At 36.7% G+C, this 24,731-nt stretch overlaps 3 protein-coding genes across 3 annotated transcripts; all 3 read right to left on the bottom strand.

Moving 5' to 3' along the window:
* Nucleotides 1-2,093: 2,093 nt before the first annotated feature.
* On the bottom strand, nt 2,094-6,895 carry LOC113732855 (autophagy-related protein 18a-like). Its single transcript, XM_027258858.2, has 4 exons — nt 5,777-6,895; nt 4,224-4,431; nt 3,274-3,400; nt 2,094-2,434 (listed from the first exon to the last, which is right to left on the bottom strand). Exons 1-4 carry the CDS (start codon nt 6,752-6,754, stop codon nt 2,344-2,346), a joined length of 1,404 nt encoding a protein of 467 aa, XP_027114659.1. The 5' UTR covers nt 6,755-6,895; the 3' UTR covers nt 2,094-2,343.
* A 4,728-nt stretch (nt 6,896-11,623) lies between these two features.
* On the bottom strand, nt 11,624-13,302 carry LOC113732854 (protein SRC2 homolog). Its single transcript, XM_027258857.2, has one exon. The coding sequence runs from the start codon at nt 12,794-12,796 to the stop codon at nt 11,930-11,932; it is 867 nt and encodes a 288-aa protein (XP_027114658.1). The 5' UTR covers nt 12,797-13,302; the 3' UTR covers nt 11,624-11,929.
* Nucleotides 13,303-14,194: 892 nt separating this feature from the next.
* LOC113732853 (PWWP domain-containing protein 1-like) lies at nt 14,195-23,439 on the bottom strand. Its single transcript, XM_027258856.2, has 2 exons — nt 21,925-23,439; nt 14,195-16,671 (listed from the first exon to the last, which is right to left on the bottom strand). The coding sequence occupies exons 1-2, from the start codon at nt 23,135-23,137 to the stop codon at nt 14,564-14,566; spliced, it is 3,321 nt and encodes a 1,106-aa protein (XP_027114657.1). The 5' UTR covers nt 23,138-23,439; the 3' UTR covers nt 14,195-14,563.
* Nucleotides 23,440-24,731: the final 1,292 nt, after the last annotated feature.

Here is a 24,731-nt window from a genome sequence, read left to right as displayed (position 1 = left end):
ATTTAAGTTTGTCTTTTTGTTTCTTTCTAACATTCTTAGATCAAAAGCATCATCAAACATCTCATCTATCAATCTAAAACCTGTACTAAATTTTCTTTTTTTTCTTCATTTTAAAACACAAAAGATCAAAATCTAATTTTACTATAGATTAAGCAAGATACTAAGTGAAAGGCACACAACAATGACAAAATCAAAGCATCCTAGAATAGCTAAAACTAACTAATATATATAAAATGACTACCTTAATAACCCAAACTACAATCATACTAAATGATGTAATTATTGAATAGATAAACAGCTAACAACATCATGCTGATTCATGCAACATTTGAAATTAAAAACAGAGGGAAAAGTAAACCATCATAGCATAACATCAAACACATGGCATTCCTTAATTAACGGAAGGCAATAAACAGAGGCAACAACAGTGAAAAAAAAATTGCAGTTCAAAATAGGAGAGAAAATAGAAACATACCTATATTTTCTTTGCTCGCCTGAATGTTGGCAAAAGTCCGGCAACATTTGAAATTAATAAAAACAGAGAAAAAAGTAAACATAAGTTAATCGAAAAATTACCATCATAATTATTCTTTTATGCATAATATCAAACACATAACATTCTTTAATTAATGGAAGGCAATAAACAGAAGGCAAGAACATTCAAACTAAAAAATTGCAGCTCAAAATAGAAGGAGAGAAAATAGAAAATACCTATATTTTCTTTGCTCGTCTTCTGAATACTGGCAAAACTCGGAAACAGAAGTATATATAAGGCTGGGAATAGTAAGTTCTGAAAGTTGTACCATAGATGATAAGTCGGTACAACAGTCATCCCTAAAATGAGCTGATTTTGGGGGAAAAGAGATTTCAGTGAGCTGATTTTTGGTACAAAAGAAGAATTCACGTGAATGTGGACGATTTTTTGGGAGGCAATCGAAATGAAGTATAATTAGTTGCTCGAGGAATTGGCAGGAAACTGAAGATTTTGCAGGCTCGTAGATTTTGGGGAAAAGAAATTTCACTGACCTAATTTTTGGGGCAGAATAAAAATTCACGTGCGTGTGGAGGATTTTCTGGGTTGCAATCAAAAGGAAGGACAATTAGTTGTTGGAGGAATTGATAGAAAAGTGAAGATTTTGCAGGCTCATATAGCTACCTATTCGAGGGAAAGAAAGAGGCTATTCGAGAGAAAGAAAGAGAAAGGAAATTCTGGCTAAATGAAGAAGAAGGAACTTCACTGACTAATAAGACCATTAAGGTGGTGTTGACTAACTTACATCATTAGTCATTAGTCATACTAACGGGCATGACACAAGAACATTAGTTCTAACGGGCATGACTCCATTAATTTATATAATTAATACTATAATATAATTCAAAACAGCCCATGTGATAAAAGGACCCACAAATAGTCTACAACTATTTACATTTGACCAGAAAATTATAAAAGAAATAATTTCAAATCTACAAAAATAATCCTAAATAGTTAGCAACTATTTAATGAGTTAGTTTTCATAAAAAGATTCAGTTGACCTTTCCAACCGATTAAAAACCAAACAAAAGGAACAAATGAAAATAATTAAACCATTGTTACCAATTAGCCCCTAAATAGTAAGGAACTATTAAGCCCTTGAATTTGGAGACCAAGTCTCAAATAGACATTTCTCACTCTTTAAACCCCAAAAATCAAAAAATAAACTCCTTCCTCTAATAATATATTGACACTTGACATTCAATGGAGAACTTCAATTGTTCTCTTATCTAGTTGGTAGATAAGTCTCAGATTTCTATATAAACGTTAATGATATTCAGTGAAACGTTAAATTTTGCTTAAAAAAAATGAGATGGGATTGATATGCAATGTACTAAAATCAAAATTTAGGGTACCAATTTACCAATAAATATCTCAAAATTGAGGGGAAAATGTCTGATGCGTTCCGCTTGCTGTTAAACGACTTTGCCCCTCTAACATTCATCTTTCTCGCCATTTTCATTTTTGACCTTAACTAGATGACTTGAATAACAATGAAGGTTTCGAGCCAAATTAGCATTTTGGCACCGAAGCATAAAAGTTTAGGGACCATAAATACACGTTTGGGACTCAAATGAGATCATTAATATACTTCAGGAACTTTTCTGCTAGCCACATCTGCCTGATTCGTAATCGCATAAATCCCCATGATCATAATTTATACACTGCTAGCTATATACATCCAGACCAATTTTAGCTACAGATATTTACAACTTATTCAGTCTCGTCAAGAAATTTCAAATGATTATTTTTACAAATACCAACCATGCTCACACAAGAAAAGGTGCCAGAAAATCTCTCTGTTTTTAACTTCAGAAACTTTCTACTGGCTTGAGGAAATTGTGATGTTCTAGCTGGGTCATTTCTCCACCTGCCACTGGATCAAACTCACATCTATAGAAACTGCATTTGCAATAATGTCCATATGGTTAGTTCTGAATACCAGCTGATTTAAACAAAAACCAGGATCAAAAGGGTGCAAACAATCTCTAAAATATTCAGTGAAATTCACAAAGACCGTCGCATGCTACAATTGAAGAGTCTTTCACACCAAGGGAGAGGGAGAAACCTCTATATAGCCATAAGGAGGCAATCATAAGAATAAAAGCATACTATGTCGTGTCTTATGTATATCCTTTAACTACTAATTTTATCTTATCTACCATAAAACACAACACCTAGCTATTCCAGAAAACAGATTTCAAAGACAAACATAGATATAATCAATCAGGTTAGCAAGATGACCTGAATTGCATCAAAGACTTCCGTAAAGGACAATATGCTTAAGAGCATCAGAAAACACCTTAATGATCAGAGAGAAGTCATAGAGTAGTCTCAATTATAAACCATACAAAAGATGAGGCAAATTTATGAAAGTTAAGACAGAAACCTGGACTTGGCTCTAAAACAAAATAAGGCTGCCATGTATACCAATTAAAAAGCTTGCAACACAAATAATTTAACAAGCAACTGTCTGTCTGCAGTTGTAGCCGTAATAGATCCTAAATATCAGGATATCCTGTCTAAGTTGCTGCAGAACCTGTATCTTTTACCTTTGATGTGGTGCAATAGTATGATACTTTTATTTGATTATCTCGGTTGACCATACCATGCTAAGGAACTTAAAGGGTTAATAATGCTACAAGAACCAGATAATTACGATGTCCAAAAAAGGCTATTAACCAAAGAGACCTAATTTATACGGTTTTATAAACTCATATAATAAAAAAACATAATCATACCTCCCATCCATGCCAAGGATTACAACAGTGTTCTTCTGGTGACCAAAAGCAACAATGTGCTGTAAGCCTTCCGCCAACCTAAATTGAGCCACTGACCACTCAGAACTGAAATACTTTGGTAAAACACCTGCAAAATAAGACCCAAGAGATGTAAGTCAACAAATCATAACCTCCCATTTGCCTTCTTTATTTTGTCTGCTACACTATTGTGCCTTTGCTTCACAACACTTATTATAGAAGTGCTGGAATTGAACAGGAACTTGGTAACTATGGCCCAGATTAGGATTTTATTAAGGGATGGGTCTTATCTGCCACTGTCAGATGGCAAGGAAAATAGTCTTCAGTTAAGAACAATTGGCCTGATCAAATAGAGTCAAAACTTGTCAGAACTCTGGTTGTTTAATTATTTAAAGTTGGATATGGCAGTGAACATATACTCTAACACGATTTAATAGCAGAGGAAAAAACATTAGGAAAATTCAGCACAAAAAAGATGTTTATAAAAGTTCTGATAACATTTTTTCTGCCACCCTTCACTAACTGAAACTAAATGAGCAAAGGTTAGACCATTAGCAACAATGCAATGTGACCTTATCTTGGAGAGAGAGGTGTTTTTATTTTCCTTTCATAGGAAGTACCAACAAAAAAAAAAAAAAAAAAAAAGAAGACACGCAGCCAATGCTTCTAATAGTTATACAATGGTATCAGCCTGTCTTTGAGAGTTCTTTTGATCTATATAAATTGCCTATCCTTCTTCCAGATTCAAGATCAAAAGTTTCCTAAAGGCCCGAAAGACTTCAATCATAATAAAGAGTGGAAATTTGTCACATTTAATGGTTTTCTTCGACTAGAGGCGTGTACTCTGCTAAATTACTGATGATTCTTATAATTTTCTCAACAACCTTCCCTGATGCTATCATTCACAAAATTTAGAAGGAAGAGTTTACTACCTTTTATGAAGGAGAGATGTGAAACTGCAGTTGGAGATGCATTGTTTGGTTCCGCTGCTCCACGTGCTCTATCACTCCCTAAAGATCCAGAATCAACCTTTAGACTAAAGACATGTACAGTTCCTTTATCACTTGACACAGCTAGCCACTGGGCAGACGAAGAAAAAGCAAGGCTGTAAATCTCTGCTCTGTCTGCTCCTCTCCTCACCTGAATTTGAGTAAGCGCACAAAATTAAAGCTTAAGAACAACGAATCAATAAGGAAAGGGTTGAGTATCCATGAACTGGCCATGTTAAATGAATAGTAATTAGAAAAGCCCTTATATCGAATACACCAAAAAACAAGTTCACTCCTTGGCTTGTCTTATAACTATGATACATTATCCTCCCATCATATACTTTCCCACTAACTGGATGCAAATGACCCTATTCTTACAGGCACAAGTTTCACTATTCTTGATTATAAATTTCAAACAAGATATCAAATAATCTAGTATCATTTTTACTTAAAACCGAGAGGAACAAGTGGAAAGGTATAAATTTTTATTTCATGTTATAAATTCCGATATTCAACCATCCAAGCAGTTAATTCCACCAAGCAACAAGTGATGGAACAGTAAATCACAATGCCAGCGAGCATGAGAAACATCGGCTATTCTGTCAAGAATGGCATTCAAAGTCAATAATTCAACAACTATTCATCAGGTAAACCCTCCTTCCTTTAGGGCAGCCACTCAAACAATCTTAACGGTTGTAACCATGAAGCTCCATCTTGGTCTACATATTTGATACCCTAAGACATTCATGTTCACTGTGCTAGTTTTCGCCTAATCAAAGAGGTAGGCCAAATCTGCTGTAGAATATCAACCCAAGATTCCCCATATCAGAGAATGAATTATCCCCTATTTGGAAGCCTCTGAGCTCCTAAAGGTACAGGATGAAAAAAAAAAAATAACTTTGCCGTGTATATGCACCATGTGAGTTACTTCAGATTGTAACATAATGATATGATTGATGATATCAGGTTGCTTACTTTCTGTTTTACATAAATATTATTCAGGAATTCCCTGGCATTCCCACTTAAGGCCAGAAAAGACTGTACTGTATCTATACCTGAATCAACTCTTCACTATTCATGCGAAGAGACGATTTCACATGAAACTGCAACTCATAGACAAACAAACACACCAAAAACCTGTTATCAACTTCTAGCCAAGCTGGTAAACGCTCTGAAATGTCTCTATAGGCTTCTGGATCAATTAGCCAAAAAACCTTTAGCATCTTTAAGTATCAAGTCAATCTTAGAAAGAAAAACAATTTCTGGATTCTAATACCACAAACTAAGCTATCTGGGATGATATCTTCCCATATCTAAGATGTGTTTGCGCAAGGCACTGTCTTGTATCAAGCTACTAACTTTTGTCAAGACTACTTTTACAAACTGCCTAGAGAAGAATGGATTAGTTACTCAATCATTTGAGCTTTAAATGGCTACATGGAAATCCAGTTAGCACTATACAAACCCCAAGACAAAAAACAAGTTCATAAATATACCTCCTGAAGCAGTGATCCATCTAGAGTATTGAAAACTCGGACTAAAGTCCCCTTACTACTCGAGGTAGCAAGCAACCTCCCATCATTAGTGAGCGCAAAACACGCTATTCTGGAGTCATGAGCGACTATAAATTTCGTCCTCTTTGAGGCGTAATGCTCCACTCTAACCTGTCCCTTTTGCAAACCGGGACAAACCAGCACCATTGACCCAGAAACATGAGAAACCTCACAAAGCCCTTTTGGATTCATCACAGTCTCAATCTGATGTATCAGCTTCAAGTCCGCAAAGTTGTAAACAAATATCTTCTGCAATAAAACCACCACAATTCGATCCCGTCTCAGCCGAACGGACTTAACCTCTGATCGAAACGATAATTCTCCAATACACCGAGCTTGGTGATCATCCCAGATCATTACTTTATTCAATGGGTACTGGGGGTCAGGCCCGCCACCAACCAGTGCTAAAATATTACACCTGAAGAGCATCTGAACAACCCCAATTCCACCTCCAACCACAGCAGAGATAGCGGAGGAGGAGGAGGAGGAGGAGAAGTCCCGGCGGAAGATTTCCCGAAAAGGGTCGCAATTGTAGATGCGGAATCCCGAGGTGGTGCCAGCGGCGAAGCAGCCGTGGTCTTGATTGAAGGAGAGGTGGAGGAGAGTTGGGGGAGGCAATAATTGGGCTCCGGAGGCGGTTGTGGCGGTGGTGGCGGAGTTGGGTGTAGTAGGGTTAGGGTTTTGGGGCGGTTGAATTGTGGTCGCAGTGGAAGCCGTGTAGATGTCGGAGAAGTCCGAGACGGATGAGGCAATTGAGGAGGAATCCTCCTCCTCCTCCTCGTGGCCGTGGTCGTGGGAGGAGGAGGATGGCGGTGGAGGGGGAGCTGGAGGGGGGTTTGGTGGGGCCATATTGGAGGGGCTGGGAGCAGGAGGTGGCGTGGGGAGAAGCCAAGGAGAGGAGGAAGACACGGCGGAGGTCATTGATCGAATGATTGATTGATTGACTGAGAAAAAGGCGAATCGGAGGTTTCTTAACGAGTTTGGGCTGGGAATTGGGACCCCTCCTCTCTTCGTGGGAGGAAGGAGAGATGAGTTCAGGAGTTTGAAGTAAAGAAGGAAAATAAAATCAACAAAAAAATGGTGGAACTAGGACAAGTGGAGTGTGCTAAACTAATTCCTTAATTTGGAAACAAGTAATAGTAGTAATTACTTAATTAAGGATTCAAAGCTAAATAAAAGCATAAATAAATTCTCTATTTCGTAAGAGAAAAAAAAATATTTTTTTAATTGTAAGTGACGTGAATTTAATGCTTTGTTAAAACAGAATTTTGTAAGTGATTAAGTGTAATATTTTGTTAAGGAAAAAAACATAAAATACGATGACAACTAAGCATATTAAGTGATGAAGATAAAGAGGAAAATGCTCCACTTTATAACCATCTCCGATTTTTTTTTTTTTTTTTCACTCTTTCGCAGATGAAGTTAATCTTATATGACTCATGTTATTTGCTTTGGAGTCTAGTGTTGATATTTTACTTCGTATATTAATGCTGGTTTGTTAATTGTTAAGGCCATATGATTTAAATGTCTAGTAAGCAAGTTTGCTCAAATATATATATATATGAAAGTAACTATTTTAATCACAGTGTTTCTCACTCTTACGTGGTATGCCTAATTGAAGAGAATTAACGGGTTGTGGGTCACTTGGGTTTTACCCATATTGAATATTATATTATATGTTCAAAAATTATCACTAATTTTAAAATAAATTTTAAAAATAACTAATCTTATCTTAATGATATCTAAAATAACTTTTAAAAAATAACTAATCTTATCTTAATCATATCTGCTTTCTATCAAATTATTACATAGAACTATAGTAAAGCACTTTTCAAATTACAGTTATTAAAATCTTACATATTTCATAAATTACTTCCTTTCATCCTAGTATTCATATTTCTCATCATCTCTTCCCTTAATTTTGAATTAACTTAGTGTTAAAAAGAGAATTAATTATTATACAGACAGAATTACCATTATTGTTGGCAACTAAATATTTATTGATGAAAAAAAACCAATTGCTGGATCTTTTTTGCTTAATTAAATATGAATATATAGTTCTAGGTTGATGGTCATTATAAAAATTTAAATTATCTAAACGAATATTTATAGAAAAAAGAATATCTACCAAGTTTTTGTTATGGGATACATTATTTAATATATACTATCATATTATAGTGAAAGTATGCAAACAAATTTTTAAAAATTAGTAAATAATTGAACATTTAGAATACGTGAATTTTTTAAAGTTACTATGAATGGACATATAGGATTGTTGTTAATTTTTGTATTTAAATTATTCATATTTGTATAAATTCACAATAAATAAAAAAAAATTGTGCTAAGATACGGGCAAAATTCTAGTGTTAATTGATAAGTGGAGTTTTTGAAGAATATGATGGTCTATTTAATCACTTGGTTAGCTAGTTTTTTTTTTCCACAAGGGTTTCTGATATTTCAAACTTCAAAATGAAGTGATAAATCTCCGCGGTACTGTTTGAGCAAGTAGTCAAGCACATTTGCCCTTAAAACTATTTTCCATCCTTTTCACAAAAGAAAGAAAAAACTCAATATTTTTTTACCTATTTTAGAGCAAGGTAACAACATTTTTTTTTGTCATAAATTGGGTCACTTGACCATGCCTATAAAGAAAATTCATTTGGAAAATCTTAAGAATTTTCTAGCTTTTGGTAGCCCAAGAAAGTTTGATAGGAAATTGTGTTAGATTTTTTTGTTTTCCCTTCCTTAAGCATGTATTTCTTGTAAAAAGTTAAATAATAATTATCTAAAATCAGCCTATTGAGGGGTGTTTTTGTTATTTAAGTTGAAATATTCTACATATTCTCCGTCATTTCTAAGGGTGTTTCTGTTATTAAAGTTATAATATTCTACATATTCTCTATACCTCCTAATTGTACTGATTATTGTCTGTGATTGATAGTACGAACTATCAAGTGCTTTTTTTTTTTTTTAAACGGAGAAATTTGGACTTATACAATTGTGGAATTTCTTGATTGTTCTTGTTGGACAGAACTCCTCTTTGTCCTCTTTATCCTTGGACAATTTCTCTGGCACTGAAGTGATTGTTGATGTTATTTTCCAGTAGGTTATTATTCCTTTGGGCTTAAGAGTGCAATTTTACGATATCTTCATTTTTCTTTTTCCCCTTGTTTTTTGTGTTTTTTCCCCTTTTTATCTTGTTGCTTTTTCTAATGAATATAGACATTTTTTGGAAAGCAAAAAGAATATAAAGATTAAGTGAATGCAATGTAGGTTGCGATGGAAGATGATGACGAGGAGAGAGCTGGAAAGAGTTGTTAAGAGTCTTCTCAACTATCAAGTTTAGAATTCGAACTTATGCCTGACGGTTAGAGGTGGAAAGAATCTAGAGAGAGACGGAAAGATTGAAAAAAAAAAAAAGAATATGACTGATGAGCAAATTACTTTGTGTGATCTATATTTTCTGCAGATGACAACAGATTCTTCAAGACAACATGATATATAAGCAAGCTGCTGCTCTAATCTTTCTTTTTGTACTAACAACAAAATGTCTACTAGGAGACTAAAACCTAATTTGTTTCGTTCTTAGTACTAGCAAATAACTAGAAATCCTTGCACATTGAAGTTTCATTCATATTTGCTCAAACAATACTGGTTAAAAAAACATATGGAACATAAAAATACACTAACTTGATAAAAAAAAAAAAAAACACCTTTCATAGAATTCCTTTGTCAATTGGTGTTGCCCTTTGACAGTTGAGAAAAATTGACTTGTGCATTAGTGCTAATGGAAGAAGTTATTTAAAAAAAAAATTCCCCCAAACATTACAATTGAAAAAAAGAGAGAGAGAAAGAAACTCATGGTTGCTATTGCAATACTTGGCATCATACAAGAAGACCAGAATTTCTAAGAAGATAAGTAAAAAGAATTGGTTTGTTGAACTTACCCTAGCAAATTGTACTGTTTAAGGTACACAACAAACTTTCAAGTGGCATAAACTTCTCAACCTATTATACTCATTCTCCCAAATAGATCAACTTGAAGGGAATGGAAAAGGGCTTCTTCATCAAGAATATCTTAAACACAACAATAATTTTTTGTAGAGTTCATCTTCCTTAGAAAATTGAAGAACATCCGTTCTCAACTGGGCAAATATGGTGCTGAAGGCGTACTACTGGATCCAGAACTATGGCCATTCACTAGTGAATTTGGCAATGAATCAATAGGGCTTGTTGCAAAAAAATATTCATCATCTTCCATGGCAATATATGGTGCTGAAGGTGTAGGATCAGTCCATTGCACCGGGGCAGATGACAAAATAGTATCGTTTCTTGAATTTTGATCCATCTTCTGGTGATCATAACTCTGATAATTCTTCTGTCTCTGATCGATGCAAGTAGTTTCATTGCCATTGTCACAGCAAAACATATACGAGAAATATAGCACACCATGAAGTCTTCCAGAATTCCTAGAATTGATGGTATGAGCAACATTGGTAGGGAATTTTTGGGTTTTACTAGAGTCATATAATTCTTTTAGTGAAAGGGTAAGAACACCAACAGTTTTGTCACCACGAAAATTTCGACTACACTTCACTTGGAACAAAAGCATGAGATTGTCTTTCTGCAACTTTGATTCATCAACTTGAAACTTCATTGGAAACCACCAAAAGGGATGCGACCCGCTGTGTTCATCAACCTTTGTTTTCTTCTGCTTTGAGGTGGAAGGATCGTCGTCTCCTAGAAGGGATACAGTTGTGTAAAGATGCATTCTGGAGAAAAGATTGAAATTCTTGAAAACGTCTGCTGATTTTACTATGATATCTAAGGGTATGTAGCCCATTTTTTCTTGGATGAATTCAGGAGAGAAGAATCCCAGAAATCGAGAGGAAATTAGGGTGCAAAAGAAGCATTGTACAGAGAAGATTAATTGACCATGTTGAAGTTGATAAAGAAAAGGAGTACAAATAGATTAGAATTAGACATGGAGCTGAATTCTAATAGTAAAAGGATAATCTCAAACGAATTCTTTCTTATCTAGGAGAAGACTTTTAACCAACTTCAACTAATCTTCCCTTAAAGGACCAAAAAAAAAAAAGAGAGAGAGAGATGTATTTACTTTGAAAATTAATACGACATTGAATGCACATGAAAACAATGCATGCTCAAACAGACTGAGAGAAAATAAACACAAGAATTAAAAAAAAAAAATCTAGGGTAAGAATAAACTAATTTAAACAGTATATAAGTAAATTTCTGAAATTTAGCTGCAACTCCTTGTTACACCAATAACATGTAAATAATGAACAATCAACTTGGAATGGAAAGTATAAATTTGTACATTCTTGTGACATTCGGATGTTGCTAAGGGCTATAGAATGGGCATTTGCATTGGGTCACGTGACACCTTTAAGTCACTATAAGGGGGAAATCAAAAAATTGTTTTGCCTTTCTTTAATGTAAAAAATGTATTATAGCGTAGTGATTTAATATATATGAGTTAAAAAAATGATTAGAAAATATATTAATGATAAATGTATAAATTTTTTTACGGAAAATTACAATTCAAACAATTAAAAAAATCGAAGAATCTATAACATCAAATCTTATTTTATAACATGAAATCTTGTGCATGAATGTGCAACCACAAGGAAACAATAATAGCATCCATCTTACAACTCCCCTTCACAATTGCATCTGATGCTTACTTTATTGAATTGATCAGACCTTTTCAATAGAACACATCAAGGAACCAAAATTATGTAAACAAAGGGGACCAAACAAATAAAATAAAATAAAATAAAAAGATCCACATTAGAAAAAATAAAAAAAAAGTAGTCAATCGAATTGACTTACTGTCAAGGTCAATGACAAAACATATATACATCAACATAATGTTTCTGTTTATCATTCCCCATTCCAGTCTCTCTCTCTCCCTCTCAAAACACCAAAAAGTCGAAAAAGACAAATGGCTATGCTAATATAAAACATCAAGCTCCATTCAGATCCTTAGAGAGCTCTGTAAAAAACCCAAGTTAACTAACCATTAAAACATGGTTAGAACACTGATAATCCCATCATCATCATCATCATCATCTAGAAACCCAATGCATCGTCATAGCCTGCATCATAGGCAGCCATTTCTCCGACATCAGACATCATATCTCCAACCAGCAGCCCTCCAAGCAATCCAGCCCCTAACCCCAGGCCAAGACCTCCCATCTTGTTCTTTTCTTTCTTAGGGGGCTGGACTTGCTGGTATGGCTGAGGAGGATATCCGTACCCGGGCGGGGGTGGATATCCATATCCTGGTGCACCTGCAGGTGGATACCCTGAAGGAGGAGGGTATCCACCATATCCTGGAGGAGGAGGAGCATATCCTCCATAGGGCTGCTGGTAACCGGGAGGGGGCATAGCATAACCCTGATCATAATGGGGCGGGTATGCCATGCTAGCCCCTGCAGCGTGTTGCGGGGCAGGATAAGCGGTTACAGGCTCACCCACATTCTTCTTCTTGGCTTCCACCTCTTGCTTGAACTTTTCCCCAAACTTGTACGAGAACTTGATGGTTCCCTTGGTCTTTCCCGAGGAGGTCCTGACCTGATATTCCACGACCCTTTCGCCTGAATCCTTCGTGTCAGCATCGACACCACCATTGAAAAGTTCAGAGATCGGGAGGTTAACCTCTCCAATCTCCTTGTCAGAGCCGAAAGTGCGGTCAGACTTGAGCTTAATGAGGAGGGATACGCCTGGATTGTTAAGGGAAGGCTCATCAATTATGAATCTCATGTGATGGTTCCATTTGGGAGCGGTGCCACCATTCTTGTCAACGTGCGTCTTCTGCTTGTTCTTGGGGTATCCCAAAATCCTAACCTCGGCAAAAACATCCATTCTCGAGAACACGTTGACATTCTTTAATCCCTCTGCAGATATGATGGTAAGGTCCAATGGATAACACTCCATTCTAGATCAAAACTCGAAGCTTTCCCTTCTCTTTTCTTGAAGGATCAATATGAGATTGAAAGCAACAAAAGATGGTTTTATAAGAGAAAAGAATTGGATACTACAGGAACTAATATTCAAGAAATTTGGATGGCGAAGAACGCAGGAATGGGTACGACAATATATAGGAGGCTGCAAATGCAAAGCTTACGACTTGAGAAAAGGAAATGACAGAGAAGATTCCTATCCCAATACCAAACCGACCCAAATCACATCATCAAAATTCAAACAGAGGGAAGTTTTTTTTTTTTTTTTTCCAAAAAGGAGAGCATATTTAGTGTGGTCCGTCATTTATGTTTCCTGAATCATAAGATTCTTGCAGATGAAGATAAATACATATACATAACAAAATAGGCATAGAAGCATCTATGCTGTTCTGTTCAACCCTTTTAGCCGCTTTTCTTGTTGTTGTTTGCTGCGCGTACGGTTCGAGTGGATGGATATGGATAACTCTACGCTACGCGGAAAGCGATGGTTCTGGAGAAATTCCAGAGTGAAAAAACAAAAAAGCAGTTTAACCAATTAATAATAGGGATAATTTCAAGTACAATTCTTCCATCTTTCCATCTTTCCAATTGGGTTTCTCCGCCTTGAAAGATAAGGAAACGTGTGGCGTCCTCGCCACTATTCACAAAAGTGCGAGCCCATTTTAAGCTGCCCATTCATTCACATATGGTTTTTTATTGTTCTTTTAACTTTTAATAAGTGTACTTATTTTTAGCGATGACATTTCTTTTTTTGCCCACAATACTACTGATATTCAACTTGTGGGCTGGGGGGTTAAAACTTAAGGGCTTAAAAAAAGAGTATCCGATTCTTTGGTTAGGTTCTGAACTTTTCCGCAAGGACCAAAACCAGAATCCACCACAAATCATTCCCAACTCTTTTAAATTAGTGAAAAGAAACGGCAACTAATCAGTCAAGTAGGCATTTCCCACAAGAGAAAGAATATGCATAACATATATTGGTAAAAGGTTCGTTTTACACGAGTTGGGACATACTTGGTAGAGAGAGAGAGAGAGAGAGAGCAGTGCAAGCAGCTCACTCCAGCTCGGCTCAAACACTAGGAGACAGAGAGCAAGCAGTGAATCCACTAGCAATACAACTCCCACAAGTGTATGCTGACCGGACAGACTTTCATTACCATGGCGCAATCACATTCACCTTACATCATAAAAGCGAATTCATGCTCACTCCAGCTTTTCTTCATCTGATTATTAGTAATAATATTGCCTACCTGGGATGTGTGGGACTGGAGGTCATTTCCTTTATTTGTTTTCTTGGGGTTTTTTTTTATTTCTTTCTTTCTGGGGGTGGGGTTGTGTATTTATATGTTTCCGAGAGTGGGAGAGACGGACAGAATCCCCAATTCAACTTTGTCTAACTAGTGGTATTTCTGAAGTTTAATGCCAAACGGTATATGCCTACAAAGATAACACGTTGAGGGCTATATCCCCAGAACAGTTCAGCAGTTACTTTTGGAAAACTTTGGTCAACTAAATTTTAAAAAAATAATAATAAAAAAGAGAAGCAAAATAAATACTAGAGCACCATCACCATTACCATTTGCAGTACAAGATTTACCATTCTAATCCTCTGCGGCAACATAAAAAATCCTCGCCAAACTTCTGATAGGAAGGGGCTCTGAATCACAGCTTGTCAAGTTGCCTTTGTATGCGAGTCGACGTGCAGGTTCAGTGATGCCGCCCCATTAGCCATATGAGTTCTTTAAAGAGGGTGATAGGGCACATAGCCCAGGGTACCCGTCACGTTGTTCACGACATCCTTGCACTTTGCGAGTAGACTTATCATTTGTTGTGATATATCAATATGCGTTGGCATAGGTTGGACAGCAGGCATACTGAAACTCTGCACATTTCTTGGTACTAATTCAGTATGGTGAAATTTATTTGGTGCAACAGGAAGAATTGATGGTGGAGGTGGAGGTGGAGGAATAACCGTATGTATTTTCTCACTATTATAATTCAAACCATGAGAAGTTGCAGCATCATCAGAACTTGTCCTAACACTTCCCTCATCACCCAACATAAATTTCACACGCCCCCTAACAGTGCCATTACCACCTCCTGTTGATGCCCCATCATCCCCAGATGGTTTTTTAAGACAGGATTTAAGTTGGACTGGCTGAGAAACACCAGCTGCCGCCAGCCTTTGCTGCAACACTGGGGAATCCCGGGATTGCGAGATTCCGGGGTAAGGATCTTCTTGGACCTTGGTAGAGTCTGTTTCAGGAGCCTCAACATCACGAAGGTGGCACCTTACATTCGAGTTCCCAAAAAGAGTGGCACCACTGGTAGCAAATCTTAAAGCTGCCTGGGCATCAATTTTGTGGTGATAGACCAAACGAATTGTAGATGACTTCCAAAAGATTCTGGTACCTGAATGATCAAGTGGCCCAAATCGTGCAAACTTAGCCCTCAGCTCTGCAGAAGATGGTAATGTTGCGCCTGCTGGGAACTTCATAACCAGCATTGTTGGATCAGCAGCCCTCGCTGGCAGCCCCCTTGTCTTGGCAGGATCCAATCTGGAAACTTTGCCCGGTGCCAGAGGCATTGTCTTTCTGGGGATTTCTCTTCCATCTCCTACTTGAACTTCTGGAGGTTTCTGAGCAGCCTTCTTTTCTGGTGCTTGAGCCACAGTCTTTGTACTTGTATCCTTTGGATCCCCTCGTTGAGCCTCTGGAGCCTTATGAGCAGCTTTCTTCTCTGTAGTCAGTAATTTCAGATCATTCATCTTTTTCTTTTTCTTCAAAGTCAATTCTTCTTGACGATCTGATGGGGCACGTTTGCGCCCACCTTTTGTGGGATCGTCCAGTCTGGTTGGAGCCTTAGGAGGTTTCACAGATGACCTCTCTCTCAGATTATCAGGAAGATTGTCAGAGGAGACAGGAGAGGGCGTTATACCATGAGCATCTTTTGATTCATTCTCACCTGGAACCAGTGAGGACAAGCTTTTCTGGTAGACAAGGGACCGAAATCTCAAAATTACCTGTCGTACAATTGCATGACAACTCCTCTCTGCACCATAGAAGGGATTAAGAGCAAGAGCTCGCAAATCATCAAGCAACCGGGGAAGTTCAAGCTGAGTATCATTATTCACCATCGAGGGTTTAGTTCCCAAGTCGGGCAACAGAGAACCTTTTACTGCATCATCATTTCCCAGATGCTTAACTTGAGAATCGTCTCCACGACCGGAAAATTTTTCTGCAGGTTTGCCGATAACTTTTCCGGCAAATGCTGCTTCTTTAACATTAATACCGGGTATCACCACATTATGTGAGCTATTCTCCCTGCTTCCTTCTTTCTTTCTCTTCTTAATCTTTTCCACTGAACCAGATTTCTCAGAGTTCACCTCCCCTACTGGACGTTTATGATGCTTTCCTTTCTTTGTCCCACTATCAGTCTGCAGCTTAGAACCCTGAGCAACAGGTTTTATATCATTAATGTCAGAAAGGAAATTTCCACCAACGCTGTTGTGAGTATGTTCCTGCCCACGGAATTGTTCAACACCAGCTGGTTGACTTGCAGATTGCTCAAAACCCCCAGTCACTCTAGATACAGAAGTTTGACCTGCTTGATCTACTACAGAAGAATGCATGCCTTCTAACAGATGAACAGAACCAACGCCCTGAGAAGGCAGGCTAGAGGAGCCTCCTTGCCCACGGCTGATTATGTGGGTTTTAAACTCATTTGGTTCTTCTCTTCGTTTGAAAAGATATTTGTCTTTCTCTAGTTGGTCCTTTGACTTGTTGGATTTCAAAGAAGTTTTCCCCTTTCCAAGAGCTTCAGCAATCACGAGTCGACCACTCAAAGGAACTGCAGAAAAACATAGCCATAAGCTCAAAATAACAAACGAGCCATATGCTAACCAATAAAAGGACTTGCAGGTAACAATAAGTATAGATTTCTTTTTTTTTTTTTGGTCAAAAAATTAGCAGTAGATAAGTGCAGTTAACTGAAGGGAAACATTAGTGACTTACAAAAAATGAAGTCAAAGCTAACACAAGCATGATCTTATAGAGGACTAGTAAAGACAGACACTTGGCAAGATGCAACACTAGCAAAATTTAAAAAATACAAAAATAAAAAATAAAAGTTGAGAGAAAACCAAAAAACGCACAAATACAACATTCAAAAAGAAGAGTACCTACTGAGACACGTGTTCAAGTCTCTCAATCACAGACATTTCTATCGAAAAAGTATTTGCAGAGAATTTGTAACACAAAAAAATAAAATCTTTAGGCACTACAATCAAATTCAAATCTACAAATACAAGCTTCTCTCCACTACATTGATATTGATGCACGCAAGAACTAAAAGACAAAACTAACAAAGTCAAAATGCAACACCTGAATAAAACTATACAAATACAAATGTTGAAATCACATGCGATTATGCACGAAAAGTACAGATTTGTCAAAGTACCATTCCTTCAGTCATTTGAAATCCATTGCAAGGAATAAATTAGATTACTGCATCCTTTTTCTGCTGAAATGTTCTTCAAAGTAAAATTTCAAATTTGATCCATCCCTTGTAGTTCAACAAGGCCTAATGCACTATCAAAAGGCTTTGACTGTGATAAGGTGTGAAGTATTCCACAGGGTCCACGTTAAAGATTGAGCTATTACTAGAGGAACGTGAAGCTTACAATTTGAGAAGAGCTAAAATTCTAAAGCTACATTGCATCATTAGCCACTTCTAATCCACCCCAATATGATTTCACAATGTCCACAAAGAATAATCTCCTCTATATAACTCTTATCTCCTTTTTAATGTTTTAAGGCTATCATTTCGCCATGCTCAACTCTCATTCCAATTCAATGGCAGAAGAGTTCTTGCTTAATTGTTTTGGGTGTCAGAAGGGTCTTTGAAGCGCCAAAGGTGATCTTACTAAGAACCATCAAAACAGGAATGGGAGAGAGATGCTGAAAACATTTCTAAGAAATCCTGATGCAGTCAATTAAGGATTAAACCTTGAAGTCTTTATTAGTTGCAATGAAAGCTTTCAAGATGTTTTACAACAATTTTAATTTGAATCAGACCATTCAGAATTAACTCCAGTCTTTTTTTGTTTTGTTTTTAATGATAACCACAAGGATTTGAAAATTTCCTGAATTATCTACTTTTCCTGGACTTATGTACGTTTTAGGGGCAGGTAATGGTCTTTTAATTGTCTAGTAAGTTAGAATGGTAGATCAGACATCTGCTATGGTTTATAATGGGTTACTGTCCTTAAATAAGTTTCCCTCATAAAACCTTGAGTCTCAAAATGTTGTAACTATTTAATTGCAACTAACGAGAATTATATGGTTTCCTGCATGACATAATGCCACTTGAGCTGCTTCACTATTCATAGTGGACCTTACCTAGAGACTGACAAGTCACTCAAGGGTATGTGGACTCTTACCATTTTTTACCCTACCATTCTTCTCTTCGTTATTGTTCACGGTACTGTTCATAGTGCCTGAAACAGTCAGTTCCAAGAATTGGTTCGTAAAAAGGATGAGCAGCTATTAGTCTTCTTAGCTTAGCAAATTAATGGTGATGGTTTAGCTACTTTCCCCATCAAAAGCAACCTTACCACAAGGGTCTCAGAAAATGCACAAGGACCTCTCAAGTTTAAGGAACATTACCACAAGGATTACAGAAAATAATACACAAGGACTTCCCAAGTTTTTTTCATATCTCCTATCCTTCTGTCCCTTTTCCTGTTCACATGGACTCTTATAGCTAGTTTGGCAGTTCAGATTTTAAAGGAATAGAAAAGAAAGGAAGGGAAAGGTGGACTTTTCACGTTTGGGAGATTTAAGTGAGACGGAAAAGAAAAGAAACGAACGGATCTTGAAGAGAAGCCAAGCGCTGCTACAGTGCAAAATTTTTCTGACCAAAACAGGCGGAAAGCGAAGGAAAACTGATGGAAGCTTACAAATTTTTTTTTTATCCTTTCTTTTCTCACATAACTTACCCTTTCTCTTCTTTTCTTTTCTATCCTCAACTCACAAACTAGCTATTACTATCGAATCAGTTACTTCCAAGAATTGGCTTGCAGAAAGGCCAAGGGTATACTGGTTGCCAAAATCAACTTTCAAGTATTTGTTCCCGTTCAAAAGCAACCTTCCATTCAAGCAATTGGATCATCCACAAGAAGGCTGTAAACTTCTAGAGTTCCTTATTCTTCCTATTCTTCTCTCTGGTTGTTCAGAAAACCTCAAGAAATTTCTCTGAATTGGCTAGTAGAAAAACCAAGGATAGTGTAAGACAGTTCCCATGTTTGAGCTATTTTTTGGATACGAATTGCTCTACTACACCTTGGGAGGTCATTCATGAAAAAATCTGAACTGCCTGTAGAAGTTTCTAATTCTTCCTATGCGTTTGTCTTCCAATATTTATTACTGTCTGCAATAATTCAATTACTTTCCATCCAACCAAAACAGTTCTTTGCATGAATTATCTTGCAGAAAAGCTAAGCAGAAATTAGCCTAGCAGCAGGGTTAAACCTTTACAAGTTGGAAGAAAAATCTTCCACAGCAATTGTACATAGCTTCCTGTTATCTAAACCAAATGACAATTAAGTTTTAGTAAATGCTAATCATTTCAACTTTATCTTCATCAGAAAGACATATTCGTAATACCTTTTAGGTTCCCTAACTATGACTTTAAACGTTACCAATTTAATCACTTCCAATTTTCTTCAGGGATGCATGTCTACATCAACACATGTATTACATTGCAATGCCCCTTCTCAGCAAGTATACTTGTCGAATGTCTTGACTCATAAAGAGCTTAACAACTGAACATTCCTAAATATTTCTATGGCAACTCAGCAGGGATAAATATTTCCTACAAAAAAAAAAAAAAAAATCTGGATTGAGTAATGACTATGTTATACACATGCCTTAGGTACAATTAACAAGGTAATATCTCTGTAATGATATGACTTTTATGTTTGATATTGATTAGTAACTACAAATATTTCAAAAGCTAATGCATCAGTCAAACTAAAGCTCACTTAGTTATCTCCACATGGAGGATGGGGAGATAAAGCTCAATGTTATGTATGATAAAATGGTGCCGGATCTGAAATTACAGTCTGGTTTTTGGAACTAATGACTTCTTGATCGAATGATGTAAATCATTATAAAGCTGCAACTCTTGAGCAATAAGGCTACCCCTCTGAATTAAAAAAGCAAGTACTTGCAAATTAAAAAAAGAAAAAAGAAATTCAGTTAGGATATCATCTGCTGAGAAAAATGAATGTGAAACCCAAAACTAGAGTATAGGAGGGAGAGGGAAGACTAAGAATTAATTATTAAGAGTTCGAAGGGGAAAAAGCAAGTAGCTTCCCCAGATGAAATTGTACTTGCACTTAAATTGTTGGTCAAAATCCTGATAACCACCAAAAATCAATAACTTAGAAATGAAATAAGAGAACTTGTGCAAATAGAAAAGTTTAATCACAGAAAGCAAATAGGAAATACGGAACAGTAACAGTAAGGAAAAGAAAGCCGCCTGAAAAGCTAAACTATCTTTCTTGTACATAAGGCTGTAACAAAACCAAACAACCAACACTGGCAATCATTTATGAACCAATTAGTTCAGCATGCTCCCATTTAATGAAAAGATAATAAGTTTGAATATATCCTGGAAAACCACTATCTTCAGTATACTTCCACTATCTTTTCTGGCACATAATAGCATTGCTGAAGGTGATAAATATTGTCCTCCATTGTTGACTCCTTTACTGATAGGTACATGATGGATGCTTGTCCTTTCTTGTTTATAGGCATCGCTTATTCTCTGTTCCTCCAAACAAGACAACAGAAGAAGGGGAAGAGGACAACATTCAAGTAATCCTCCTAGTGCCTATGCACAGAACTTGAATTTTGAATGTATGCACTATTTGTCAATATTCTGGGTAAATTTGATACAAACGTACCCCAGTTGAGTCAGTATTACTTTCATTTTCCGAATGAAGAAGTAATTTAAAAAGTACCATTTCAATCTCAATAAGATCCACTGTTTCTGTTGTGAGAAATATGAACTACTATAACTCTTTTCTGCATCTAAAAATACATAAAAGCAGCCAAAACGAAAATTGGATATTACAGAAGTTGCAGATAGGAGTTAACAGATCTCAGAACTCTCCATTTTCCAGCTATTGATGGCAAAAACCTCTTTGGCACCTTATGAAATGCTTTTCAAGTATAAGCAGCAATTGATGCATTGCCTGCAATCTCTTTCTTCAAAGAATTAAAAGCTACTATGCATTACCAAAAGGAGCAAAAACCACTGTCCTCTTGAATTTGCATGCAATGAATAAAAATAACAAGTTTTCTGGCTTCACATGCATACCAAATTGCCCACAAAATATGAACCACATATTTAGTGCGAAAGGAAAATGGATGCATCCCATTAAATGCAAATTGCATCAAGACAAGATGGTGCGAGCTGTTGTCATGCACTCAAGCACTAAGAAGGGAAAATGGAAGTTTCCCAGATTAAAAGATTTAACTAAAAAGGGCCAGAGAATGGGTTCAGTTTATCTCACATTTATAAATCAGCAGATAAGATTTAGGTGTTTATGAAAATCTATACATATTAGACACTCCAACATTCAATAACTATCACATGTCATCACATATAAAGATTTAATCAACACTCTTTACCAACTTTTACTTGGTGCATTACATGTGGTAAAACAAACTGAAAAAAGCCTATTAAAGCATAACCAAACAATATTTCCTGATGCAAAAATTAATCCCATTAACTGAAACTACACACCATTCGAAGGCCTTTACTACCAAATTGCCAAGTACTTGCACAAACAGCATGAAACACTCATCAGAGAACAAGGAGGTAATGCAGCAAGGCAAAACATTTAGACAAGCTATATTGCACTTCAAAAAAAAAAACAAATAATCACTATGAATGAAAAATATTAGAAGCCTATGGCAACTTTTCACATTCGTGGGCTCACAAAATAGTGTTATGAGCCTATTGGCAATAATTAGCAAGCAGTGCATTAAGAAGATAGGAGTTGCAATCAGGGATTATTAAAACAACTAATACCTCTTGATGGCTCTGGTGGTGCTTTTCGTGGAGCAGGGCGTACAGGCTGAGCACCAAAAGCCTGGGCATAGGTCTCATCAAACTCCTCGAATGCTGCCTTCCTATAAGCTGAAACAGTGGCCCTGTTCTTAATAAAATTGATACTACCAAAATCATCACCCATAGGTGTCAAAGCCAACTGCTTTACAAAATTAAGCGTCCCGCCAGGCTGAAAACTGTCTCTTGCCTTCTTGATCTGGCTTGCGGAATAGAATCCTGTCTCATAATCACACACATCTACAGCAAAGTATCCCTCAACATTTGTCTTCCGAAAATTAAACTGGTTCCTACACTTACAAGCCAAACCCAACCCCTGCCTCCTATTCACCTCATCAACAGCCTCCTCCACTGACTTCGTAAATGTCCTAGAATTCATCTGCCTAGACTTATCAGCCAAGTTTGGCTCAAAGGGTATCAGCTCAGCTGGGTCAAACCATCCATAACTACTATCTCCAAAGAAGGCCACCAACACATGACCTTCCCTTTTAGTCCTCCGGACCGAAGCAGAAGCAAAAGCCTCATTAAATATATGTCCTGGCCACCATGGATGCGACTTCACTTTCCCCCAAACCATGTCCCCAATTTCATAACCATAACCCACTGCCTCACTTTTCCCATTCGCTGCATATTGATCAAACATAGAAAGCATTGAATCGTAATCTGCTCCACTACCACTCCAACGCTGATCCTTAGCCTCAAAATTTCCATTTCCACCATCTCTTTTATCATCAATTTCCTTCCTAACCAACTCAACTTTTACATCTACCCCACCCCCCGAGTCAAATTGCTGCATTTTCTTCATTTCACTCCCTACCTCGCTAAATCCACTGCCACTCACATTTTTCAAGTCCTCGTCCACATTCTTCAATTCACAAACCCTAAATTCACTAACCTCATCGACACCCCCAGAAACCCTACCCTCCTCAGAAACCTTATAATCAACCACTAAACTAACACCCCCACCCCCACCCCCAACCCTAGCATTTTCGTCCACATGCATGGAAGCCCTAGACATGCCATCTTCACCAGAAACAATTGAATTCAAATTCAAACCAAAATTTACCTTTTCATCGCCAGGAACCAAAACCCTAGGCTTGGCTTCTTCTCCCGGGTCGTTTTTCCGATCAGATTCGAACGGATTATTGCTGCTGCTGCTCATCATCACTGATATCATCTGATGAACACCGCCACAACCCAAAACCGACGCAAAAAAATGAGCTAGCAAACTAGATACATAAATAAACAAACATCCAAAAAGCCGAAACGATTTTCACATTGGGAGAATTGAATCGATGCAAATGCGCTTTAGCGTCTCGGATTACTTTCTTGGCTGAAAATTATGAGCAAATTTGGGGCGAACAGGGAAATCAAAACCCTAGAGAAAGAAAGCGAGTGTAGCTCTGAAGAGAGAGCACAAAATCGGGAGTGAGAATTGGATTGAGGGAAGAAATAAAGGATAAAAAAAATAAATTTTTTTCTCATTTTAGTCCGAGCCTACGAGTGCTTATCGAATGGATGAGCTGCATGGTCCATGTGTGGGGCCGTACGGTTTAGGGGTGAAATTGTCAATTCAAGGGTTCGGTTGGGTTGAGGAGTGAAAGTCAGTGGTGGTTGGCTCAAGTTTGGTTGGTTAATTGAGTAGATGAACCGAGTTTGAACCAGGGTCGGACTGTTGGATGAACCGAGGAGGAGAAATGATTTTTCAAAATCTTGCCACTCTTGAACAACTTACATTCAATGGTAATATTGGACCATTTTTTTTTTAGTTCAAGAGAAACTTTAATCCTTAAATTTGACTATCTTCATAAAAAGTGAAAGCGTTTTAGATTAGCCTGAATATTTTGATGAATCGTTATTAAGGAGGGACAATAAATTGTTCTATACTTCATTATTTTCTTGAAGAATTTGGTTCATAAGTTGATTTTTTATGCCACTACTACTTTTCCTTGTATCTTGAGGGCTCATTATATTGATTCCTTTCCCATATTTTTGTTTCTTTCTACTCTATTTACTTTTTTTAAAAAAAAGCTAGACAAAAAAGAAAGCAACCTTTGCTTATATATGCATATCATAAAAAACAAAAAATTCTCTTTAGAGTTATTCAAGTTAATTATTATGAGATGAAAAAGTTAACTATTATAAGATGAAAAAATTAATTTACCTTTTAAAATTGGTGAATTTAAATGAACTCAATAATTGCCTTGAGTTTAGTTGGTTAACATAACACGTCACTTAACTAATAGTAGATGAACAGGAAAGGGGTGAGCTTTCTTTTTGCTTCCTTTTGAAATCTTCACAATATTGTTATTTTTAATTGGGTTTTTCTAATGCACATTTAGCATGCACTCACTAGTATGCCTAAATAATATCTAACCTATCATGTGATTTGGGAATGATAAAGGGACTGACTCTCTGGTCATACCACTCAAAAGTGTTTTTCATTCCCCGTCCCATTTCCTATCATAGTCACCCCTCCTTATTTCTATCCCATCCAATTACCCATCTGGGTGTTCCTATCCCACCCACTACTATTTTTATTTTTATATTTGATTATATATATATATCACTAATAATGAATTTACTAATTATTTTTTTGAATTTTTAGCAAAAAATTTGATGTGAGATAAAGTTTACAAATGATTTTTTATTTTTATGAATCCATTTCTCTATATTTGATGTTACATAAAATCTAAATCAATTATCTTTTTTTAATAAATTATATGCCATAATAAAATAAAAAGTAAACTAACATAAAGGATTATCAATTA

This window comes from Coffea arabica, chromosome 2e (assembly GCF_036785885.1).
Source record: "Coffea arabica cultivar ET-39 chromosome 2e, Coffea Arabica ET-39 HiFi, whole genome shotgun sequence".
Taxonomy (NCBI): Eukaryota; Viridiplantae; Streptophyta; class Magnoliopsida; order Gentianales; family Rubiaceae; genus Coffea; species Coffea arabica.
The sequence above is the reverse complement of the archived record's forward strand: the minus strand, read 5'-3'. Positions and strand labels throughout refer to the sequence as shown.

Bases quoted from the DNA above. Each gene is read 5' to 3' on its own strand.
- LOC113732854 (XM_027258857.2), bottom strand. From the start codon at position 12,796: ATGGAGTGTTATCCATTGGACCTTACCATCATATCTGCAGAGGGATTA.
- LOC113732853 (XM_027258856.2), bottom strand. From the start codon at position 23,137: ATGATATCAGTGATGATGAGCAGCAGCAGCAATAATCCGTTCGAATCT. The intron at 16,672-21,924 runs GTATTAGTTGTT...GTTTTTCTGCAG, and splicing joins ACCACCAGAGCCATCAAGAG to TTCCTTTGAGTGGTCGACTC.
- LOC113732855 (XM_027258858.2), bottom strand. From the start codon at position 6,754: ATGACCTCCGCCGTGTCTTCCTCCTCTCCTTGGCTTCTCCCCACGCCA. The intron at 3,401-4,223 runs GTAGTAAACTCT...CTTATTTTGCAG, and splicing joins ACATCTCTCCTTCATAAAAG to GTGTTTTACCAAAGTATTTC. The intron at 2,435-3,273 runs GTATGATTATGT...TTGCAAATGCAG, and splicing joins ATCCTTGGCATGGATGGGAG to TTTCTATAGATGTGAGTTTG.